Below are 14808 nucleotides of genomic sequence, written 5' to 3' on the forward strand. Positions count from 1 at the left end.
GGTCCAGGTTATATGCATGTGATGTAGATACATATGCATAACATATCATGTAACCAATGTTTGACAGTGACAGGCTGTAACTGCATCCGTCTAGAAGACAGTCCATGGATGACTCATCAAGACATCACCCACTCAGCGATTATTCCCCTTGTTTAAAATGATGTCTTCTCTGACGTAATTTGTCAGGCAGCATGTTTTCATTTTCGCTATATGCTATACCCATCTGCTTTGAGCAGACTGTGTTTCATATTTTTATGTTTCCTCTTGCAGTGCAATGCATTGCTATTGCTGCAATGTTGGAGGAAGTGGAACGAAGGGTGCCGCTTTAATTTTTTTTACCTGGTACAACTAAGTTCTAACTCCAAAGGTTTATATCTTTTTTGTGCAACCACTTTTTAAAATTTTTATTAATTTCTCAGCTTTGAAAAAATAAACAGTTCTTGTTAATGTAGTGCATTTGAAACCTTGGTGACATATTTTGGAAAAAAAAAGGATAAATTATTGAATCCTAAAATGTGGCAACATGGAAACCAGTTTGCCTCCTTTTCTCCTTTACTCTTATATACCTTTACATAACATAAAACTATTTTTGTTTAATATACTTCCATAGCACAGCAAATTGTGCAAAAACCCAATGGTTTGCCAAATATTACATAGCAACACCTTTTGTCATTAACTTTTCAATATCACCCATTCCTACAAGCTTTTTAAAGTATTATTTTTAAGTTGTGCTGATGTATTTCCTCCTCCCTTGAGTGTTTTGTGTGGAGCCAAGTTAAACTACTGCATAAATAAACTTGACTTCTTTGTCCCTACTCTCCCACAATTTTTACAGGCCTACGAGCGCTCTGAAAGTGACGAGGTAACGGTCATCACCCAGCTGGTGAGGAAAATCCTCATCATAATCTCTCGTCCGGCTCGCCTCCTTGAGTGTCTGGTAAGCTGAGGAAGGGAAAAATCTCTTCTTGATTGAAAATGGGATTACTTTGATTGAAGTGGATAGATGTCAGCTCATGTTAAAGTAGAACTGAAGTGGGTTTCCGATCTTTATTGATACTGTGCCAACAGATCAGGATGAGCTCTGAAGGAAGACAAGACAGTGTTTCATGTTTTCCTTTCATTAGATAAAAGTTCCCAAGCGAAATGATTGTCAGTGAGGATTATCCAGAGCTTTTTGTACATTATTCCTTTAGTAACATATTGTTTATGAACTTGTTTTTTTTATGTTTGGAGCATCAAAAATTAAATTCCATTCAGTTCCGTTGTATTGGTGTGGTGAATGAAGTCTGCCTCAACAGATAAAACCAAAAATATCTGCATTTCTGTGTAGGACTAGAGTTTTACTTTGCAATGTGAGTAAATTCACTCAAAGACAGTATATGTACATGGATGGTTGAATAACCCAAATAAATTTGGTGTGAGTGTTGATGTCACATGTGATGGGCCTCCCATTCTGCAGAACCTGTCAGAAGCCCTGTACTATTAAAATACTTATCATCTTGATGCCTACAATCTGTGTTTGCTTTTACTTAAACTTTAACCGTAATTTTAAATCATCCACTCTGAATACTGGTTCAGTTAGACTTATTTTAGGCCACCCAGTTAGAGAGATACATCAAAAGTGACTTGACATGAAGCCTCTTGGATGAGAAGCTGGACATCTTTAAGACGGTTGCAGTTGCCTTTGACTGATGCAGATTAAAGACTTGCTTTTGCTGCTTCTTCCTCTGAGTTCAGTCCTGCAGGATTTTGGTTACAACCAGTTCACATTAATGAGATTTGATTGCTGTTGACAGGAGTTTGACCCAGAAGAGTTTTATCACTTACTTGAAGCAGCAGAGGGTCACGCTAAAGTTGGCCAAGGAATCAAGACAGACATCCCACGGTACATCATCAGTCAACTCGGTCTGACGAGGGACCCGTTAGAAGGTAAAGGAGTTCTCTGCTATGAAGCTTTTAATGCCTTTAATGTGGCTCAGGTGTGATGTTAAGCATTTAACTCCATTTATACTGCAGCCTTTAATGTGGCTCAGGTGTGATGTTAACCGACCTGGACCTCCTGATGGAGGAGGACAGGTTGCAGGAGTTGAACATTCTTTGTCCTAATATTAAACACACTCTCATTTCTAGACATGGTGCAGCTTGAACAGTATGATGCCAGCCCTTCAGTCTCAGTGGAACCAGATGCTAGCATGGAGGTAGTTTTTATTGTTTATATTACTGTGCCCTTTGGAAATGAGATGTTCTTAAGACATTTCACATGTACTCTTAAAATGTGTCACTAGTTTTACTGTTTTTGTTGTGGTTTCCAGAAACACAGTGACCCATTTTAATGTAAGAGTGTAGTGATACTATAAATATTTTAAGTCGGAGTGTATTTTGTTAAGTGGGTTATAGAACAAGGAGAAATGATTAAAGTAAATCACAAAATTGCTATGAAAATGATCTGGGCTCTGGGAGGATATACAATTTTTTTTATCAGTACTTTGTTAAATGTCATCGTTTGTGAGGTGTTAGTTTGTTTTTTTTGTTTTCATACCCTAAAAAAATCAAGCAGTTGGGGTAGTATCATAACAAATGCTGAATTCATATCAAGTCTGTTTTATTTACATTGCCCCAAATCCCATATTCAGATATATGGACAAAACGTGAAACCTATTTGATAGACTGTGGGTCGACTTCTGATCATAGGGTTGGCATTTTGATCCACAGTCTCTCCTGTGTCCCTCTACTGTGCTTTATTCATAACTTGCTCATAAACCGACACTAGCATCGTGTTTCTGCTTCTTTTTTTTTATAGAATAAGGCCCCACAGATGCTGACCCCAACTCGAAGAAAACCTCTTGAAAGTGATTTTGAGACCATCAAACTCATCAGTAATGGAGCTTATGGGTAAGAAGAAAGGTCCATCGTTTCATGAACCTTTTTCAGCAAACCATAGCAGCTGTTGGAGGTTGAAATAGTTGCTAAGTAACCTTTGAGTGTTTATATATATATGTGTGTGTATATTGGCTAGGTGGTTTTCAACTAATTATGCAGCAGCGTGTTGCTTTATTCTGTGACCATGGCTTAATAAAGACAGGGAGTTTCATGACTCCTTCACACTATCAGCCAGAACAGAAAATGACAGTTATCTCGATTCACCCCTGTGGGAATCCCCAAATTTTCAAAGAGAGGAGTGCCAAAACGTCATCCCCTTTGGCTATAATGGTGGTTGTGGTTTGATCATGATCCTGTGGAGGCCACTGTGCAGAGATGCCCTATCTGTGCAGTCATGAGTTGAATTACAATGAGGTAAAGGGAAGCTCAAATCTAGTGTGAAAGCCATCAAATTAGGTAGCCAGTGGAGCAGTGGAATAAACCTCAACCCTTCTTTTTGCTTGTTTTTTCAATGAGAATATTCCCTTAAGATAACAGGACTAATGTGTTTTTTGACAGAGCTGTGTATCTGGTCCGCCACAAGGAGACCCGCCAGCGGTTTGCCATGAAAAAGATAAATCGACAGAACCTGGTTCTGAGGAACCAAATCCAGCAGGCATTTGTAGAGCGGGACATCCTAACCTTTGCCGAGAACCCCTTTGTTGTCTCCATGTTCTGTTCCTTTGAGACACGACGTCACCTTTGCATGGTCATGGAGTATGTGGAAGGTAAACTAGAAAGAGGCTGCTGTGACCGATGCATTTTTCTGTTTAAACCAGTAGTTTACAGCAAGCAATAATGTTGAACTACCATAATTTCAACAGTACAAGTCTGAATCAAATTTGCAGTGTCAATTCATACTCGACAAATTGTTTGTGTTGCTTTGACAGTCAATTGGCTACTGCAACTTGGTAACAAAATATAGTGTGGGAGATCCAGTTCTTATGTTCTAACCCCTAATTTCCATGGGGTGTGGCTGCGTTGCGTTCCATTTGTGACTGTCGCTGCTGCTGATCGCTGCCAGTCTCTCTGATCTGTCTCACATGCGGCTGTCTTGTCTGCTTTGTTAAAGATACGCATATAGTCTATTTTCATTGGCATCTGACAAAGTTTGACCCACCAGTCAGATGGTGCTTTCCCCAAAGATATCTATGTGACACATAGGCTACAATAAATTTGCCCCGTGATGATGAATGTGTTGTTAACAACTGGAAAAGCCACAAATTTTTGGTACGTGTTTCATAAGGACTTAACTGTAATTGTTAAACTTGTTAATTGTAGTCTTTGTAAACTACAACACAAATAAGAAATACAACAATAAACACAATTAAAGCTGACAAAAATAAATCATTTAACTAGGAAACCTACTTACCTAGGATGCTCAAAAACAAAGAAAAATATTCTGCATGAAAAATCAGCAGCTCAGCGAGCCATTCTGCAGATGCTCTGCCAATGGACCCGGTGGGGGATGAAGCTGGACAGAGGACGGATCAAAACTGGATTTCAGACAGAATTCAACACAGCCACATCCAGTGGAAATGAGGGGTTAAGGTTTTCTGTTTTTCTTTTTTTTTTTAAGGTGGAGATTGTGCCAACTTACTAAAGAACATGGGCCCACTGCCTGTAGAGATGACAAGGATGTACTTTGCTGAAACAGTCCTCGCACTGGAGTACCTTCACAACTATGGCATTGTGCATCGGGATCTCAAACCTGACAAGTAAGAACACAAACTGACTGCCTCTTAACTCCTGATGAAGGGTGTTTTCTGTGTGAGACCAGATTTATTTATTTATTTTTCAGTCCTTCTGTATTTGCATCTGGCTGCTTGCATTTGCTTGCAGAATATGGTGAAAGTTCAAAGGGAAGGCTTTGTTAATTCTGAAGATTTTGTCTTTTCCACCCACCAGTTTATTAATCACATCCATGGGTCACATCAAGCTGACAGACTTTGGCTTGTCTAAAATTGGCCTGATGAATATGACCACCAACCTGTACGAGGGTCACATAGAAAAAGACACAAGAGAGTTTGTTGACAAGCAGGTGAGAAGGTTTCTGATGTAAGAGACAAAACATCTTTTTTTAAGAGAACAAATTACAATAATATGCAACAGCTCTGATTATGGAAGCAGTGGTGTTTGTTTGCCCGGACTGATCTGTGTTGGTTTGCTTGTGCAGGTGTGCGGCACTCCAGAGTACATTGCCCCAGAGGTGATCCTCAGACAGGGCTATGGGAAGCCCGTGGACTGGTGGGCCATGGGAATCATCCTCTATGAATTCTTGGTGGGCTGTGTCCCCTTTTTTGGAGACACTCCAGAAGAACTTTTTGGGCAAGTTGTCAGTGGTGAGTGGTGAAATGAACCAAAAGAAATGTATTACCAAACCTAGAAAACAGCGCTAATTGACATGATCTAAAAATGTTCCCATTAGGTCCCAGTAAGGGTAATAAAACATCATTGTATCTTACACTACGTTAGCAAAACTTAGTCTGTACTTAATCTTGTTCATATGAAAATGTTTTATATGTGTAAAGAAAAGGCTAGCATACAAAGTAAAAGAAATACATTATTGTCAGTGTATCTGGCTTTCGGAAGACGCTGCAATACCAAACAATTAGATTAGATTTTATTTTCTTTATGTGGCTGTTACCTTCTCCAGAAGCTATGTTATTGTTATTTACTGCTCTCATCTGTGATCCTCTGACTGGCCTGTATTTCTCTGATTTGCAGATGAAATCGTTTGGCCTGAAGGAGACGATGGCTTACCTACTGATGCCCAGGACCTGATCACCTGCCTACTGAGGCATAGCCCTTTGGACCGACTGGGAACTGGTACTGCTGAGTTTAGAGTGTTCTCCTAATATTAAAGTTCAATATAACAATTTTTGTTAATCCAAAAAAAATCAAAACAGTGACTTCCAACTAGACATATTTATTTTAAACTTTAAGTATTTATTGAAAACCATGATTTAAAAATGACAAGTCAAATGATTTTGGGAATCAATGTGAAGATTCAAATAGGAAACACGTGAACATTTGTTTAAAAATCGGATCATGGAACTTTTTCCACTTAACTGGGGTTGCAGGTGGAGCCTCAGAGGTCAAACAGCACCCCTTCTTCCTGGGTTTGGACTGGAATGGACTCCTGCGGCAGAAGGCTGAATTCATCCCTCAGTTGGAGGCGGAGGATGACACCAGCTACTTTGACAGTACGTTATAGCTGAGATTATGTCAAATTTGATCTGATTAATGTTACATCCTGGCTTCAGACTTAAAGGGCATTCAGAATACATTAGACCAAAATACTGTTTTAGCTAGTGTGACAACAAAGCGCAGCATTTATGGCAGTTGTTTACAAACAGACCTCTGCTCTGCTTCTTAGTGGCACTGATGTACGGGGATTGATGACGAAAACCATTTCAGATTGGGTTCTCTTGAGCGTATGCTCAGTGTTTGGGGAACTTCATGATGTCAAGTATCATGCTGTCAAAAGTGTTATTATGATATGCCGTACAAACGAGGACAGGTCCCTTGTATTTCCTTCTTTTAAGTTATCTGGTAATATATTTTAACTGTGTGCAATGAAGTTAAGTACTTGGGTCATGTCATCAATGATTGTTTGTCTGATGACGGGGATATATATCGGCAGTGCCGTATGTTGTATGTACAAGCTAATGTACTGGCACGGAAATTTGGTTCATGCTCGGTTGGAGTAAAATTGGCTTTGTTTAAGGCTTATTGTACCTACTTGTACACTGCTCATCTGTGGTGTAATTATAAAAAAGGGCAGTCTTTGGAAACTATCAGTGGCTTATTATGACGCCCTAAGGCTATTATTGAAAAAGCCTAGATGGACGAGTGCTAGCAAACTGTTCGTGTCATCTCGAATTAGTACATTTTCAGCTGTTTTAAGAAACCTGATGTTTAAATTTATTTGTCACTTGAATGGTTCTGAAAATCATATCATTTTATTGTTGACTAATGTTGCATACAGTGACATGCGTTTTACTTCTGCTCTCTGGAAACACTGGTATGCCTGCCTTTTAAAGGGATAGTAGTTTATGGTTGTTCTCTTGTTCTCGTTTTTATTTTATTTTATATTGTTTCTTTTAATTGTTCTTTTATTGTCTCTTTGTTCTAATTTGGACCTTGAGTCTATAATAAAGTGTCATTCATTCATTCTCTTTATTTTTTTCAAATATTTACTTCTTTGTGGGTATTTCTCTGAAAAGTTGTTTCTGTCTTCAGCACGATCAGACCGCTACCGTCATTTGGCATCTGATGAAGATGAGGAAACTAATGATGAAGAGTCTTCCTTGGAAATCAGACAGTTCGCTTCCTGGTCACATCGCTTCAGCAAGGTAAATGCTCCATGACTGGATGGAAGACCTTTGCTGGGTTTTCTCTTTGTGCTATGCATTATTAACAACCTAACTCACAACAAAATGTGTAAAGGACAGTCACAATGAACGTGTTAGTTGTCAAAACACTGACTAGTTTAACTCAAGAAAAAGATGCATGTAAAATTAACCAGTGTGCAAGATAAGATGACCAGGACCACATCTAAAAAAGCAAAGAAATGACCTCTGCCATTCCTTGCTGTACAGATGTCAAAGTAGACTGAACCTTCAGTTTGGCTGCCGTATATACAATGCATGACATCATCTGAAAGCTCTGCAACAGTCCAGAGGCCATCTCACTTTATGTATTTTCCACTGTCAGGTTTACAGCAGCACAGAATATCTGGCAACACCATCCAACCTGAGCTTCTCCTCCGATCGCAGCTACAGTGAGGACAAGGAAGACCGCGGGGACGTGGGAGGGCTCAGTCCCTCCCCAAGCCCAGCAGAGGGAAGTGTGGAGCGCAGACATGCTGGACGCATGGCCAGGTCAGCACAGTGTCAAATACATCACAGTGTATGTTATAAGCTCCTTAGCTCTTGTACTTCATCTTGTGTTTTTTGTTGTTTGTTTTTTTTTTTTGTCTTGTTTAGCACCTTGTTGCTAGGTTACTTGTGAAATGCTGCCAAAAATTGTAGGAAATGAATGGTTTGCCAGCCCTTGGAGCATTTACTTGTTTCAGTGTAAAAGCAGCAAGCAGACAAAACACAATGTTGGTGTGGTGTGATCACTTGGACTCTTGTACCAGGTGATTTACTTTTCCAACTGGTCTCTGGTTGTTTGTAGCCTTCCCCCGCAGGCCTCCTCTAGCTCCTCCCAGTCTGAGAGGAGCACCAGCCCCCTGGTGATGAGCAGCACCCACAGCCTGGACACGATGCCCCGCTTCGCCCTCTCCACAGATGAAGAAGGTAAAACCCCACTAACGTCTTTATGTTTCTGTTCATGGTGTGTTTCAGTTCTTGCATATTTACATACTCTTTACCTTTTAGCTGTGTCACCTACAGCTGAAATGGTTGTTTCGAACCTTCGGAGGATCAGGATTCGCAGCAACAGCACAGGGGCCAAGCACTCATCTCCCAAGGACCTGGCCGGACCTCGACGCTTTGGTAACCAGCTGGAGACGCCGGACAGACAGAGGCTTCCCTGCGGAGGGAAGGTTCCCAAGTCAGCCTCCATTTCAGCTCTGTCTCTTATCATCACTCCAGGTACAACAGAATTAACTTAACAATGAGACACTGGTGTTAAGTGCTACACTTCGACCCAGACCGTTTACAGTTATAATCTGTTATCTAAATAGAAACAAAATGTTACCTGTTTAATTGTTCTCATTAATGACAGTTGGGATTATCTGGCTATAACTAGATGAAAATAGGTCAAATGTAACAAAAATGTTCCTGTGCTTGTTGCAGATGACTTTCCTGGTGGCCTCCAGCCCAGTCCCATCTCCCCACGCTCGCTGTCCTCCAACCCCTCGTCTCGTGACTCCTCACCCAGTCGGGATCTGTCACTCAGCCCTGGCAGTGTGAGGCCACCCATCATCATCCACACCTCAGGGAAGAAGTACGGCTTCACTCTGCAGGCCATCCGGGTCTACATGGGTGACAGCGACGTCTACACAGTGCATCACATGGTGTCGGTGGGTGTGGCTTCTAAGATTAAAATTGATATTTGCCTAAGACTCACAGCTACAACTGTGTCCACATCAAGTCATGTACTTCACTTTTGTGATCCCAACCCAGAGGAGAGTGGTATGAAAAGATGGTTATGTAAGGCAGTGTAACTCCTCTCCTCACACTCACTGTGTTGCTGTTTTAACAGAGTGTGGAGGAGGGCAGCCTGGCTCACCAGGCAGGTCTCCGCACTGGAGACCTCATCACCCACGTCAACGGAGAGTCTGTCCAAGGCCTGGTCCACCCTGAGTTGATAGAACTGTTATTGAAGGTATAACAGCTCACTGAGACTTTTGTGGCTTGCTGTCATTTAGTTTGAAATTCAGTTTAAGTTGAATTGTTTGTCCTTTAGCACAAATTAAATCTTTTACTCCTGTAAAATGTGTAGAGCGGCAGTAAGGTGGCGCTTCACACCATAGCACTTGAGAATACATCAATCAAAGTTGGACCAGCTCGAAAGACCAAACACACAGGCAAGATGGCTCGTCGCAGCAAGAAGAGCAGGAGGAGAGATAATTATGACAGGTTCGGCTTCCTCTCACTCTCTGCAGCTCTGCACTGTTACTCTGAACTCTTGTTTACTCTGGGAGGTTGGAAAAACAAACCTGCAAAATTCAGTCCTGTGTCTCCATCTAGTGTCGCACTGTTTCATGAGGTTGACTAGCAACTACGTGTATGTTCTGTTGTACTGCTGAATACCCTGCCTCGACATTTGTCAGTGCAGCTTTACACTATACACTTGTTTTTTTTATGTTGGTTTTAAAATGCATAGGTGTTAATATTTAAATAATTTTAATAATAATTTATTTATTTTAGTTATTAATGTTTTATTTACTGAAACAGATCATCCAAATTTTCAGTTTTGTGCATGTTTTTTTTAATACAGAAAAAACCTTGACTGTGAAAGAATAAAGATAATTCCAGTTAGATGTTGAAGTTGTGACGCTAACAGAGATTGACATTACATAAGAGAACCATCAGAACTCACAGAATATCCCCCGAAGTTTGTGTCTGTGCCGTTGCATAACTCACTGATCTACACCATGTCAAATATTTGACTCTTCTTCCTCTCCAAGGCGGCGAAGCATTTTGAAGAAGCTGTCTAAACAGAGTACAGTGATGCACGGCAGTCGCAGCTTCTCTTCAGGTCTCCATCACTCAGTTTCCTCCAGCGAGAGTCTTCCAGGGTCCCCAACACACAGCCTCTCCCCTGGCCCCTCCACTCCCTCCCGGAGCCCTGCACCTGATCATCAGGGCGTTGGTGAGTTTGGGCTTATTGATGTGAACATGAAATGGTTCTTGTGGGTAGAAAAGAAATAGGGTCAGTAGAGGCTTTGCATTTGCATTTTGAATCTTTGGAATATTCACAGATGATGCCTTGGTGATTATCTTGTATAGCACGGACTGTGTTCAAATAATGGTGCGTATAAATTTTGTACAATGTGAACTATTTAAAATTGTTTTGCTGCTTTCCAGAAAACAACTCTCCTCAGAGCACATCTCCTTGCTCCAGCTCTCCCAGTTCTCCCGCTGCACACATTCGGCCCAGCTCACTTCACGGCCTGAGCTCCAAACTCAGCACACAGCGCTTTAATAAGGTGGGCCGCCGGAAGTCAACCAGCAACATCCCGCCCTCACCGCTGGCCTGCAACTCCTCCTCGTCCTCTACCCAGCCTCTTTCTCCACAGCGCTCTCCCTCCCCACTACCAGGCTTTGCCAAAACTCTTCATACCTATCATGGCAAAACCCTGTCACCACCTACCATTGTTAGACACATTGTCCGGCCCCGCAGTGCTGAGCCACCGCGATCCCCTCTGCTGAAGAGGGTGCAGTCAGCTGAGAAGCTTTCTGGAGTGTATCTTGCTGATAAGAAGCCATATGCCCCCCGTAGGCACACACTGGAAGTGCCATTGTATGGTGAGGGGGACCTGCTGGGTGATTCCGAGGCAGAGGTTGCCTGTGGAGGCACTTACATCGGGGCTGACCACAGCAGGCTGGGAGGATACATCTGCAGTCAGAGGATGAGGGACTCTGGGATTGAACGATCAGAACAGTTGGTTGTGATGAGAAAGCTCAACTTGTCAGAGAGGCGAGACTCCTTTAAGAAGCAGGAGGCAGTGCAGGAGGTGAGCTTTGACGAACCAGAGGAGAAAACCAGCACCACGCTAACAGCGACCACCACGGCTCCAGGAGCCCATACACAACTTCATCAGCCGCAGCAGCTCAGGACAGCCTGGATAGTCACAGGAGCTCAGACCAGTGAGGAGGTGGAGCTGGAAGTGCCGGTGGTGAGGAGGTTCACATTAGTGCCCCAGATTGCTGTGCAGGGCTCGACAGAGAGTGAGGAGCAGGATGAATGGCAGCCATGTTCAGAAGAAGAGGAAACCACAGAGAAACCTGAGCCCAATGTCATTGTCACTTCATCTCAGCAGCAGCAGGCAGGACATCCTCTTACCGGCAGCAGTTGCAGTCAGGCGGCAGAAACCACTTCCACTCGCCCTTCAACAGAGACGACTGAGTGCAGAGTGGAAAGTCTACAAACAGGCCATCTGAGAAAGTGACAGCTCACCGCTGAACAAATTTCAATTTCAGATCTCTTCTTTCAAGCTTGACATGCACCTCTGCTGGTTTTTCAGTCTGAGTCAGATAAACTGGAAGCTGTAAATGCATTTACAGACCTGGCTTGCTGAAAGAGCATGGGAGATTTTACTTGAATTTTTTTTATTGTAAATATTTGCCTGAAGGCATTGCAGATGTTCTGGTTGTATTTATTACATTTGTAAACTATGATGAGTTGGTATCAGGGAAAGCGGGATGTTCTCATGAGTAGCTAAGGCTCAACATTTTTGTGTTTTATGTCTTTTGACAGGCTTTTTTTCTATAAATGTCTATTTTTTTAAATCAATGTTTATGGTACCAAGGAGTTTGATAATGCTGGTAATAATTGTTGTAGGACCAAAAGGTGTGAGAAGTAATTTTACAAGCTGAAATCATGCTTGTTTTTTTCTCCTCAGTGTCTGTTCAAATGTGAATAGCACAGTTTCCACTAGAATAATAATGCAACAGTATAATCTTGATCTTCATAAACTTTAGCTTGACCTTTGGTTCACACTATGAGCAACATGGTTGATGTGCAGTTTTGCCTACATTATACAGTTATAAAACTCATACTTTATGGATCAGGGTGAACACAAAAGCTACCAAATGTTAATTATGTTGCAAGAAAGTTGTACAAAACTGCTCATCTTTGCACTGCTGGAATTCTTCCATTTTGCACTTGTCAGACTCAAGTGTTCACAAAACAGTCTCATGTGTAAGAAAACAGAAGTCCTGAGTTACATTTACAGCAAGGGTAGCTGTGAGGCCCACGAACTTTGAATCTGTAAAAAATTTAATGCAATGTATTTCCACTGGCTGTTCCGTGCAGTATGAATTCATGGTAGCAGCATGGTTTTTCTAAAACATGGACTCAGTGAGTGCAGGGTTATTAAGACATTACAACTCAAAAGGGGTTTACAGGCCACGCTAACAGTGCAAATCGAATCAGTTGTGTTGGTTGTAATCTCAAAGATCAGTTTTTTCTGCTGGCTGAAGCTCTGGATGTTGTACAGTCATGTTTGTGATACCACATGATAGATGTAGCTCAGATTTGTTTTTCTTCCTGTGCACATTTTGTAAACATCTGTAAACACGGATCCAGCACAGCTCCATGTCTAGCTGGAATAACCGGTTGTATTCAAAGCATGTATCTAGCAGGGAAACCATTGAGCAGCCAAATTACTTCTTCTGAGCCAGGATGGAATCACAGCCTTGTTGTTTGTTTTGAACATTTTGGTTTAGGTTTTAAACATTCCTACAGTAACAACACATTTTGAACTTAGGAAGTGTTGTCTGTGTTTTTTTCTGAAATGGTAGCATTTGGTTTTTTTTTGGGTTTTTTTTTTTAAGAGCATGTGGGAGACACTATACCTGTTTGACCTGTTTACATCGGGGGGTGGGGGTGGAGTGCACTAATGTATTTTGACATGACTTTTGTAACTAAATGTGGAAGGTGAACTAAAAATAGCAGAGGGACACATTTACATTGAATCCAAACACAGGGCTTCTTTGAACAAAGGTTTTACGTCTTTGTATTGTGCAAATATTGATGTATATTTTGATAACTAGGTTGTGTATTATTCATGATCATGCACAGTGACAGTTTGTGGCACCAGGATTTTTGGGAGGTCTTTACAAAACACCTTTGTGGGATTCAAAACAGTATTTCACATCCATGGTCGATTGGATGTACTTTCTGCTACAGAGATGGAGTTTTGAGGTTGACTGTCTTCTTCGTCAGTGGCTCTTACTGACTTTTGTACCAAGTTTCTCTTCAGACTTCTGTTTATGTAGCATCAGATTTGTTGATGTGTTACTTAAATCCCTCTTGCTCAAAAAAAAAAAAAAAGATCTTCTCCTTAAACTTTGTGATGATGGCCTTTCCAGGTGCTGTCGTTGTGTTAGTGAACAGTGCGGCTCTGTTATTCCTGCAGTCTGGAAGAATTGTTTACAATGAACCAATGTGCTATGTACTGTATAAACATGGTATATCCTGTGGCTGTATATGATGAAACTACCCTCTTTGATACCATAGAAGAAAAGTACACGTAAAAGTTACATATCTGTTTTGTTTTGTAGAAATTGTTCTTGAAGAGTACATTAGCACCAAGCATTTTCTGTATTTGCATCCTTTTAAGACTATTCTCAACTTTATGAAGTTGCATGGAGGAAAAAAACTTTAATTTACTGGACAAAGAGATGAGTGGGAAACTTTCTACCAGAGAAACTTACCTGTTGGCCCATGTATATACTCATCCTGGTTTGTACAGAACTTTTTACATATGCACATTTTGCAGGATGAATTCAGACACAGTCGCACATTAAGGGACCACAGATGCTATAAAGTGTATTTTTAAAAGATTATATAGTTAAAAGATATTTCACTAATACACAGAAAACACACCAGTCTTAAATGATACAGAAGGATGTTCACAACAAGTCCCATCTCTGATTACTCTGCATTTGCATGTAGGCTTATGTTTTCACTTCATTTATACCATTTTTTAAACCTGCATTTTTTTATGGAGCGCATATGAAGCTGTTGCTTTGCAGATCTCTACGGACTGAAAGTTTCATGTCATAGTAGTAGTAAGAGACGGGAGCTTCGGCCACCGGAGGTCAGCGCAACATCTTCTCAGTCAGTTTTAAACTTACTCTTTTTGAACAAACTGGCAGGTCGACCTGTTGTACTGTACATGTACATGTGTTCTCTTGTGGACTCTTCTGTTCAGTGCATGCTGCATGAGAAAAGCACACCTCTATAATACTTAATTGCATGGTATACTGGCGTTGTCGCCCTGTACTGTGTTTTCTTGTGCAACAAATAAAATTTGTATTTCTCTTGGGAGCCTCTTTAAATCTGACTCCGCTAGTGTTTGAGTTTTATGGATGTTATGATTGTTTACTACACAGAGTGCTCTTACACAACTTCATCTCACATTTTTACTTTGTGTGCAATCATCTAACAAGTAATGCTGCTAATACTGTAAGAGACATTGCAATAAATATTTTGAGATTAAAGTAAACGGATTGCAAGCCAGTGACTTCTGTGCCGGTCCCAAGCCTGGATAAATAGAGAGGGTTGCATCAGGAAGGGCATCCGGTGTAAAAACATGCCAAATTTAAACATGCGAATCATCAGTGTGAATTCCATACCGGATCAGTCAAGGCCCGGGTTAACAACAACAACCGCCACCAGTGCTGTTGACCTACAGGGTGCTGG

At 41.2% G+C, this 14808-nt stretch overlaps 1 protein-coding gene across 5 annotated transcripts in view; it reads left to right on the forward strand.

Annotated features, from left to right (window-relative positions):
• Nucleotides 1–14426, forward strand: part of mast3b (microtubule associated serine/threonine kinase 3b) — a 35158-nt gene extending 20732 nt beyond the window's left edge. For 4 of the 5 annotated variants that reach the window (XM_020612033.1, XM_020612035.1, XM_020612036.1 and 1 more), the window contains 19 exons: nt 836–937; nt 1797–1929; nt 2131–2198; nt 2801–2892; nt 3439–3647; nt 4499–4637; nt 4828–4960; nt 5096–5261; nt 5647–5748; nt 6003–6125; nt 7165–7277; nt 7639–7805; nt 8104–8225; nt 8307–8522; nt 8727–8953; nt 9136–9258; nt 9376–9512; nt 10064–10248; nt 10464–14426. In XM_020612033.1, the coding sequence (XP_020467689.1) occupies nt 836–937; nt 1797–1929; nt 2131–2198; nt 2801–2892; nt 3439–3647; nt 4499–4637; nt 4828–4960; nt 5096–5261; nt 5647–5748; nt 6003–6125; nt 7165–7277; nt 7639–7805; nt 8104–8225; nt 8307–8522; nt 8727–8953; nt 9136–9258; nt 9376–9512; nt 10064–10248; nt 10464–11548 (3642 nt within the window). In that variant the 3' untranslated portion in view covers nt 11549–14426. The remainder of the gene's footprint in view (nt 1–835; nt 938–1796; nt 1930–2130; nt 2199–2800; nt 2893–3438; nt 3648–4498; nt 4638–4827; nt 4961–5095; nt 5262–5646; nt 5749–6002; nt 6126–7164; nt 7278–7638; nt 7806–8103; nt 8226–8306; nt 8523–8726; nt 8954–9135; nt 9259–9375; nt 9513–10063; nt 10249–10463) is intronic. The other variant, XM_020612034.1, reaches the window with a different exon arrangement.
• Nucleotides 14427–14808: the final 382 nt, after the last annotated feature.

Source organism: Monopterus albus, unplaced genomic scaffold, assembly GCF_001952655.1.
Source record: "Monopterus albus unplaced genomic scaffold, M_albus_1.0 scaffold120.1, whole genome shotgun sequence".
Classification (NCBI taxonomy): domain Eukaryota; kingdom Metazoa; phylum Chordata; class Actinopteri; order Synbranchiformes; family Synbranchidae; genus Monopterus; species Monopterus albus.